At 35.5% G+C, this 10826-nt stretch overlaps 1 protein-coding gene across 1 annotated transcript; it reads right to left on the reverse strand.

Annotated features, from left to right (window-relative positions):
* Positions 1-354: 354 nt before the first annotated feature.
* LOC145148618 (large ribosomal subunit protein uL6-like) lies at positions 355-1683 on the reverse strand. The gene is made up of 3 exons (XM_079075156.1): positions 1220-1683; positions 729-851; positions 355-633 (listed from the first exon to the last, which is right to left on the reverse strand). Exons 1-3 carry the CDS (start codon positions 1592-1594, stop codon positions 544-546), a joined length of 588 nt encoding a protein of 195 aa, XP_078931282.1. The 5' UTR covers positions 1595-1683; the 3' UTR covers positions 355-543.
* Between the last annotated feature and the right edge of the window lie 9143 nt (positions 1684-10826).

The following is a 10826-nucleotide window of genomic DNA, read 5'->3' on the forward strand; positions in this document are numbered from 1 at the left end:
TTTATATTAGGCCTAACTATCTGCAGCTTAAAAAGGCAAAAAAAAATATCCAACTTTGTAAGCAAAATAGTTTCACCTCTTAAATCATACTTACATACCAACTGAAATCCAGATGTTTAAATTCAAAATTGCTTTATTGACAAAATGATTTTTAACTATCGAACTTCTAAACAAAACAACCAAATTCAAATGTTTTAACTTTAAACTACTCATGCTAGTATATCTGACTAATCAAACAAGAACTCATTTATGACAAAATTTGTTCAGTATCATCAACATTTCAATCGACTCTTCCTGATCTCAACCCCCTTTACCAGTAGAGAAAAAGAAATCCAATCATATTGAACAAACAAAAAACAAAAAACGGTCGGGTTTTGATATAATTGATGCATAAACAAGACCAAAAGCACAGTACAATAGTAATTAAGGTTCAAGAAAACTTCAGAACTCAATGGTAACAAGAGTCTGACAAAAATGTTCAAAATATGGCTAAAGAAAAAAGATAACACTCTGACTGAAAATGGTGCAGATAACAAAACAAACTCAATTATCACCCTCCTCTATCTTTCCCTTGTCACTAACATAAATACCATCAAGAAACTTTCTGATATCCTTGTTCTTCACATGACATTTCTGCATATACAACAAAAATCAAATGAAGAAAACAGATCAAAAAAACTGAGAGCATTGATAATTTGATACATAAACCGCTATGTGTGAAAGAATACCTGGTTAATTAGAGCACATGATCGAGAAACAAGTTCAATGTCATTTCCATCTAGTATCAATTCATCCTTAACCTTCTCGGATCTGACCACAGTCACTCCATCAAGCATATCAACCTTCCTCACCTGTTTGTTGGCAAGAAGAATTCTAAGGTATAAGATTGAAATTAAGCAAAAGAAAACATAAACACCATGTTGGAAGAAAACCAGAGCATAATCGATTATGCTGATGAACGCATATGATACAAAAAGAGAATGCGATATGGAAAACATTATAGCGCAAACTGCAAGATAAAGGAAATAAACAAGAGTTCACAACAAACGAAAGAAAATGCAACTGAAACCAAATCGAACTGTTAACTTTGAATATACAAGCTGCTTAACATACTGAAGCAGATGAAATCTATGAATATGCAGAAGATCATAGCTACAAATAATATGTGATGTCAAAAGAGAATAAACATGTTTACGAATATATGGAATGGAATACACACCTTCTTTTCACCAAGAAAGTTACGGATTTCAATCGCAGAGTTGGTGTTGCTAATGCTAGCGTTAATTGGAAAGTGAGCGTACACAAATCGCATCTTGTAACGGAACCCCTGAGTAACACCGGTGATTAGGTTGCTGACGTGACTGAGTGCAGTACGGATGGCGGCGGTGGTCTTGCGAGATCCGAACCATGCATCAACCTTCAGCTTCTTTTTCCCGGTCTCCTCGTCAGTAATGAGCATGAAATCGAGATTGAGATGCTTGAAATTGCGAGTTAAGGTTCCTCGTGGTCCTTTCACTTCAATGATCTTGGCCTTTATTTTGATCTCGATGCCGTCAGGGATGTCCATCGTCTCTGATGATAAGATCGTCTTCATCCTGTACCTCTCGCTTGCTAGAACGCCGACGGCCTGCTGTTGAAAACTTAGGGTTTTGGGATCACAAGAAACCAAACCCTACCGAGAGAAGTGTATATATACGTATGACCAAATATCAAGATGGGCTTGTAACATCTTAATAGGCCAGACCTTCTAAAATGAAAACCCACTTCTGTTGGCCTTTGAATAAATGTAATTAGAGGTAGAGGACTAGAGGTACACACCCGATCGGGTTTTCTCCTTTTTTGAAAATAAAACATAACTGTTTCTGACTGGCTCGGTTATATGTGGGTTTCATAAATCAAGGAACATGATTTTTGGTTGTGACCGTTTGGCAATATATTTTAAGATAACATGAATGTATGGGCGTCCAGGGGCGTGAGGCGAGCGAGCGTACATGGCCCATGTTGTGGAGGGCTTCAATTTTCCATACGATTTTGTAAATTATCCAATAATCGCTAATCGGCAATTCAAGAGACAAAAGCTTATTTTTTCTAATTCCAATAGTTCACGCTACAATTAAAAATTATGTTTTAAAACATTATATTTAAAATTAAAAATTGCATTTGAGCTAATAATATGCTAATGTAGATTTGCTATAAGTAAAAACTTACATTTTGTTCCGGTTCAAAAATTATAAATTTGCGGTAATTGCAAAACTCAAGCGACGTTTATTGTTTCTTGGCTTTTTATTTACCTAGACTCCGCCTCTCGATTTTGATTGCACTATCGCTCTCGTTTTTTAACTGTCGGCTGAAATTACACGAGTACTCCACTATTCCTGATTTCCGGATTTGATGGCCTCTCGTTTTTATATTCTAGTTGTTGTCATTGATTAACGAACGTAACACACTAACACATGTATTTTGATGACTGAATTCCAAACTTCACATTAGTGCATTATGAAATCTAATTTCTGTTTTTAGTGATTTCTCTAATTTTTTCTATATTCATGTTCATGTTTCGTGGAATCTGCATAGTTAATTATAACAATGTGTTATGATGTTCACATTGTTTTTAATGTTATATCATATATAATTTTAGAAGTTGACTTCTAAGCATCTATTGGGTTGTGAAAAACATTATATATATATATATATATATATATATATATATATATATATACACACACACACACAAGAATTTAAAAAAAGTCTTAAAGTGGGGCTCATGATAGGTTTATCGAAAAAAAGTCACAAGTATCTTTTTAGGATCAAAACAATGGTGGTACTAATGTGGGTGATGGGGTGTTGATATAGATCAAAATTGAAGTTGTAAAGTCATACTTACGTTCCATAATGTCACAAAATCCTATATGGGATCTTCTCATGGAAGAGTCTCATAAAACCATGTATTTTATACACTCGGAAAACATTAAGATGTATTTGGAACTAAAACCTTATTATTGGTGGCCAAGAATGATGATCGGCGTGGCAACATACGTGTCTGAATGTGTGACTTGTTCAAGAGTGAAAGCACAACATCAGAAGCCATATGGGAACTTGGAGCCTATATCGGTACCCATGGGTAAGTAGGATGACGTGATTTTATAACCAAGTTGCCAAAGACACGAAAAAGGTCACAGCATGATTTGGGTTATAGTAGATCGGTTAACAAATAGTACGCACTTCTTAGCCGCACGAGAGACCTGGTTTATGAAAAAGTTTGTAGAAACCACCATAAAGATATTGTCAAGATTCATGGTGTACCATTATAGATTGTATCAGACAAAGACAGTCGATTCACTTCTAGATTTTGGAAGAGTGTGCATGAAGAGATGGGTACTACATCTTGTCAAGGTTATATCGAATATCCATTTTACTCACAAAATTTGGTCAAAACTGTAGAATTCTACGTATTCATAGTTTTTATCTGCTTCAGTATGTTAACTAACTTGTATTACATAAAACAATTCTACTAAAATTAAAACACTTTAAATCTCAGGTTTACTTACAAATAATATGTGATGTCAAAATGGATATTCCATGGGAAATATCAGAGTTTACTTACAATTGTAGAATTCTACTAAAATTAAAACACTTTAAATCTCAGATTTAATCACGGGTTTACAATAAAAATCTATTACTTAAAAGAACAACAATGTGAATACACCTAAATAAACTAGTCTAGATCCTTGTGCTCCCATCTTCTCTTCTAGTACCACGGTTGCTACTGCTTGAACTTGCAAAACATAAATCCCTTCTTTCTACTTTTCTTATATTTCTTTCTTTTCTATTTATCATACTTTATCATCTACTATTTCTCTCATAGCATACATTGCTATTCTTTCTCTTCTCATTTATCTATATATCTTTCTTCTCTAATCTTTGTTTCTATTGTTTCTCATCTCATCGATCTCTTTCTCTGTCCTTTACTTTGTTTTTTCATACTCTTCTCCTATCCCCCTCTCAAGATCTTCTCATACTCTACTCATAATGTATTTAATCATTACTCTTTCTCTTCTCTACTCTAATGCCCCAACATTCTTTTCCCATATAGACCCAATGGTCACATATCATACCATACTCCGATCTCATCTATCATCTAATGGAAACAACATCCCACTAACTTTACCGGGTACACGCATCCAGACTTACTCCTCTCTCTTATTGTGACATCCCCAATTTCACGGCCAGAAAATACTAATCTGTTTATGCTTATTTAAAAAATCATAGTATCTTTTTAAAGAATAATATTGCGGAATTTGTTCCCAAAAAACATGATAATGATATTATTAAAGCATTTCCGAAGAAATGTATTTTATTTATTTTAAAACATTGAGATGTCATCGTAATACAGAAACATAAGCATAACAAAATATTACAAGTCTTACAATAATTAAACGAGTGGCCTAATACTCCTTGAATCTCTCAGCAGAATGCATCGTTCATACCACTACCTGTGATTCAATAAGCTGAGTGGGTCAGGTTGGGAAACCTGGTGAGTACATAGGGTTTTCAACCCACAATAATATAATTATTATGTTTAATCATCAAACAATTAACCCAATTTCTCATCCTCATTATCTTTTTTATTCTTAAGGATCATCTATGCTGACAATATTGGTTCAAGGATTCCTCCATGATAGTTGTCAATAGGTATTCTTCAATATTTATTCCTAAGGATTTATCCTAAGGAATAGGCATGAAGTCCATCGATGCCAGCGTTTAATATGCACTAAGTCCATAGCTGCCAGTATTATCTATTACGCATTAAGTCCATAGTTGCACGTGTTCATCTATAAGGCACTAAGTCCATAACTGTCAATCTATAGGGCACTAAGTCTATAGCTGCCATGGTTCATCTCCTTTATTGACAGTATTATTTTAGGGAGTCCACCCACAATACATGTCAATGGGTTTTTAGAATACATCTGGTGAACACTTAGTTCAAAAACATCTACAGGTTGCGAGTCTGCTAGAGTTCCACTGGATTGTCTAGAATAGTCTGTGGTTGTCATCTATACTCTGTTAGATGACGTCATCTTTAAAGTCAAGGCCTTTCATCATCTATTCCATCTTTCATCTCTCATCATCTATTTCATCTTTCATATCTCATCATCTATATCATCTTTCATCTACCCATCTTCACCCAATATATTCATAGGTATAAAAATACATATATAGTTTAAATAAAGTAAAACATGTATAAATCGTTCATCTAACATAGATATCAGGAACACAGATAATAAGCACATATAGCATGTATTATTATTAAATACTTCATATCTATATGTAAGAAGAAAGTAACTATGCACTCACTTGATAAAGTGACGACTCCAAAAATTCGGACAGCGCTTCGCTTCAAGCAATTGTCTTTTCCTTTGACGAAACCTAGTATCATTATCACTAAGTTTTAGTCGAATATTTATTGCGACTCATTATTAGTTTAGATTCATCATTAATTCAAAGTCTACTCCAAGATCTATCAATCTTCTGTCTTAAGTCAAATGCTACACCGATCTTGGTTCTCTGAACCACGTAACATACTTATCTTAGTCGGACTCGATTTGATATGACCACTAGGGTCGGAATAACAATCATTTTTTAGTCATTACCGAAACGATGGTGACGACAGTCATGAACAAAACGGAATCAATTACTAGTGTCCTGTTAACCTTGTGACTTTCCCTAATCCAAGTGCGGGTCCTGTGCTTCCGGTAGTACAGGCCCCTACTACCTTTCACACATACTCATTCTCATCCCAAGTATTACCTCTGAGTTCACCAAGTCACCATACAAGAATTTCACATAGTCATTTAACACGTCAGATAACATAAGTAAGGTTTATATTATTTCTTGAAACGATTACATAGGTATTCAAGTTCACCCTAAAATATGCCTTTATATTAGGCTACACCACATGATACTATCTATATGGCTACTTTATAGATCCTTACTCCTAAGCCCTTGCATCGTCACCTGCTTCATTAAGGATCATCTGGAATGCTCTTGCCTTTGGTTTCGGTGGTACGTTTGGCTTTGTAGCTCCTTCCCTATTTGAGCAGTCTTGTTTGAAGTGCCCTTCTTCACCATACTTAAAGCAAACTTCTCTCTTGGTCGTGCATTCATTGGCATAATGACCAGTCTTCCCGCATTTGAATCAGGTCACCTCTTTAGAGCATCTCCCGATGTGTTTCCTGTTGGATTAGGTGTCTAAGCTCATAACTATAATTGGTACGTACTTGACCTGATAGTAGCATGGTCCATTTCGGGTTGCCTTCACCTAAACAATTTGATAGGATGGATATTTGAGAAAGAGGTTATTTGTGATTTATTAATATATTATAAGAATAATATATTAATTGAGAAATCATATTATTTAATTGGTATTGATCAAGAATTAGTTTGGAAATAATTTAGTGATCAAAAGAGATTGATTAAATTAATAGGGGTTGATTATGTAAATCAGTGAAACATATGATTTGGGCTAATGATCCATGATTGACTAGTAATAGACTAAGTTCATATAAGAGTCCATGAAGTGTTGTTGGATTAAAAGCCTAAGTGTATGAATTAGGGTTAAGTAGTGACTCTTGGAATTCTACGCTATAAATGTGTTCCTTTAGCTCCAAAATCGGCACTCATGCATTCCTAGAAGAAACTAGCCGATTTTGATGTCTCCTAAACCTCTCTCATATTCATCCAATTGTTCTTGGTGTTTGTGAATTGTTTGAGGCATCACATTTGGGGTGCTAAGCTCTTATAAGGCCAATTTCGACAAGCTACTACAAGATGTAATCATCTAACTAGGTTTTATGATTCAAATATATAAGTTGTATGTTAGTTTAGGCTTCATGCTTTGGAATAACAATATTGCATGTATAAGTAGAGAAAACTTATATCCAAGGCATTAGGGTTGTATGTGCACCATAGGAGTGTTAGAGTACATAAAACCCAACAGTGGTATCAGAGGCATGGGTGTTTTCTGTTATATAGATGCAACTGTTTATTTTTCAAAGCTGAAAAAAATGTGATTTTTTGGCCACTGACTGTTGGACTCGTCGAGTCCCATAAGGGAACTTGACGAGTTTGATCATATGGTGATGAACTCGAAGAGTGCATAACATGGCTCGACGAGTTGGATCATCAAATGGCAGATTTTCGGATTTCTTGGCCAGAATTAGATTAGGATCATTACCATGAACTGTTTTATATAATAAAATATGTTTTTTCTGATATGGTAGTGATCAACCTCATCCAATTAAAACATAATGTCAAATATTAAGATAATTACAAGTTATATGATAAGAAAATTATTTGTATTATTTGATTTATCTTGCAACATGAATTGTAATTAGGTCAAATTGGTAAAAGATAATATGATTATTTTATTGGTTAAAATTTGATCTAAATATTTTTTGGAGAGTTACAAAACTTGCCATCAAGTTTGGAATTCAAAAGGTTTTCAAGAGTTACTGTAACATCCCAAGACCAGGTATACCTTATAAGCCCTTGTTCTTTTGGTAAATTGTCAAGTTTAGCCCTTATTGAGAAAATTTGGTAAATGAGTACGTGGGGCGTACGCGAGTGTACGCTCAGCGTACTCATATGTGTGTTTTTGACGCGGAAGCCACCTAGTACGCTGGGCATACCAGAGGATACGCTGGGCGTACTAGGCCCAGAGTGAAAACCCTAATTTGGGGTGTGTCCCTATATAAATGATATGATGGCCTCATTCCTGGCCACCATTCTCAGACAAATAACCCTCTCAAACCCTAATCCTTGTTCTTGAGCTTGTGTGTGTCCATTTGAGAGCATTTGAGTGATTTTGTGTTTCTTTGGAGTGAAGAAGGAGCCGTGATGAAGAAGGAGTGGGATTCCAGGCTTTAGATCTGAGCATATCTGTGTTGGGAGCTTCATTTGGAGGTATAAAACTCAAAGCTTTCTCACTCTTTTGTTTTGTGCATCATGTTAGACCATTTTAGGGTTTTGGTCCCAAAGTTGGATGCTTTATGAGATATTGAGCTCCAGAGACTATGATCATCTCCTTTGAGTGTCTTTAGTGATATAGTGTCATAAAAATCGAGACTTGGACGTATGAATCAACCCATGCATGAGATATGAGCATTTTGAGATAAGAGAATGAGAGTTTTGGGTGTTTTTGACTTTATCAGCCATGCAAAGGCTTAAAGTCACAGACTTTATGGAGTAAGAGCCCTTAGGGATTCCAGATCTGTGATATGAGCTAAGGTCTTAACGGATTAAGACCAAATGAGTAGGAAGAGCAAAATTGGGACGTACGTTGAGCGTAATCCTAGTACGCACAGCGTAGGGTCGGGAATCACCGATGCATGCATGGCGTTGGAGTACGCCCAACGTAGGAGTCAGGTACGCACGGCGTACGCGCTGTCGTTGACTTTTAGTTGACTTTTAGGGTTTGGTCCATTTGTGGACTATTAAGGCCATTGAGGGGTAAAATGGTCTTTTACCCTTCTATGAGCTTGTAGAAGGGTTAGTATAGCTTCTTTGAGAGCCGATATTAATTAGGGATAATTATCGTATGTGTTAGGCGGAGGGTAGACCGGTGATTCGAGTTCGAGGTTATCCGATTTCTTACGAGGTGAGTCTTCTCACTATACTTACCATGAGTGGTATCTTTGTGTGACTGAGATGCCTTATGTGCTTACTTGTGTATTGTGATATCCTCTATTATGTCTTGTGATTTATGCTGAGTATTATCATTATTATGAGCTTACTGAGTTGTGGGACCGGAGGGTCCCCACTGAGACACATTGATCGGAGGGTCGTATTGAGTTAGCTTTGAGTGGCTAATGTGATGCGTGTGGTATTTTGGGGAACTCACTAAGCTTCGTGCTTACCGTGTTATGTGTTATGTGTTATGTGTTTCAGATACTTCTCAGGATCACGGGAAGGCGCCGACTTGATTGTATACACCAGGCGGATTCATATTTAGAGGATCCTGGATTGTGTTTAAAACATTTTCTGATTAGGTGTTCTTGAAAATATTGTCATTTGGGGTTTTGTGAACTATGTTATGAGAATAACGTGATTTTTAAAAATGAAAATTTTGTTTGAAAATTTACGGTGTTACAGTTACAAAACTTGCCCTCAAGTTTTGGAAATTGAAAAGTCTCATTTATGAAACATTGAATTCTGAAAAACCTAGTAATTTGAAAAGGTGCAACTGTTGGGTTCATAACTTAAAATTTTAATTAAATAGTTTTAATTTTGAATTTTGTATTTAGAACCTTGATGTTTCCTTTGAATAGTTCAAATTACACTCTTATGGACTTTATTAAATTGATTAAATGTTTAATTAAAAGAGAAAGTTAATAAATCCATAATAATATGGTTTAAAGTTAATTAAATTAAAAGTTTAATTTATTAATAGATTAAACCACCTAGTATTTTAAAAGTGTAAAATAAACCCTTATACTATATAGAATTAAAAGTTTAATATATTATATATGTATAACTAAAAAGTCAGTCTTACCGTTAGTAGACCTCATTCACGAAACTGGGCTATAAGAGGTGTTTAAGGAAGCAGCCTGTAAAATGACCACCATTGGATATCCACTCTTACCCACCGCACCCTTGACTAGTGGAGGGTCGTTAGCCGAATGGGTTTGATAGGACATTTAAATCCTCATTAAAAGTATAATGAAATATAAAGTAACTAAACCTTTTATAAATTCCCAATCTTAGTTACTTTAGGAAAAATGTGAATTTGATGCTAACCCATGAAATTGTACATTGCACCTTATTGGTCAGTTAGTGGAGCGTGTGTGCTTAACCGACACACTAATGAGACTAATGAAGGATGACAATGGGTAGCTCGTGAATTATCATTGATCAATGGAGCGTGTGTGGTTAACGGACACATTGATTATGTGATTAATGACATCGAGAGTACCAAGCTAATTTGCATGGTTATTCACACCTTGTTTGTGATCCTCGGTATCCCAATCACAAACTTGAAGGGCATAATCGAGATTAAACATGCCATTGAAAAGTTCAATGAATCTCAAAAGAATCTAGGAATTTCAATTCATTTAAAACCTAATATTCATTTTCGTTTTTCATGGTGGAATTTGGTAAATCATCATTTACCTACCTTCAAATATTTTGCAATTGGATTACGACATCCCTCTTCCGAATTTTAGAATATTGTGTTGGGTCCTAGCCTTAATAATTCATTTGAGTGTTATATTAAGGACTTAAATCAATTAACTTGAATTTCTCCCTTGTAGATGTCTAATTCTGACAACTATGGTCTTCCCGAATCTTTTGAAAATAGCTTCCCTCACGAAGATGATGTTCCACGTTTCAATCATGAAAATGGAAATAATTCTTTACTTCCTCCACCTCCTCCAATTATTCTCCCTGACCCACATGTCCGTCGACTTGAAAAGTTCAAGATCACTCAAGCCCTATTAGCAAGCAAACATGAAGATGGAAAGTTTATATGTGCTCACGTCTTGGACATAAAGCTGCATAATGACAGGCTGGGAATGTTGGGTGTCGTGTTCCCAAGGAAGTTGGCTGTTGGCTTGGTTCTTCATTCGCTTCCTAAGTCATATATTGAGTTTGTTAAAGACTACTATGTGACAGACCACGACGTGACCCTTATCGATCTTAATTATTTGCTTATTGCTGCTGAATCAGCAATGATTTGGCACACTGGTAAAGCAAATTTGATTGGAAGATCTACTTCCCAAACTTCCATGGACATTGACAATGGCGACATAGGAAGTCCAGAAAAGCTTTCT

Source organism: Lactuca virosa, chromosome 1 (assembly GCF_052849685.1).
Source record: "Lactuca virosa cultivar CGN04683 chromosome 1, Lactuca_virosa_CGN04683_v6, whole genome shotgun sequence".
Taxonomy (NCBI): Eukaryota; Viridiplantae; Streptophyta; class Magnoliopsida; order Asterales; family Asteraceae; genus Lactuca; species Lactuca virosa.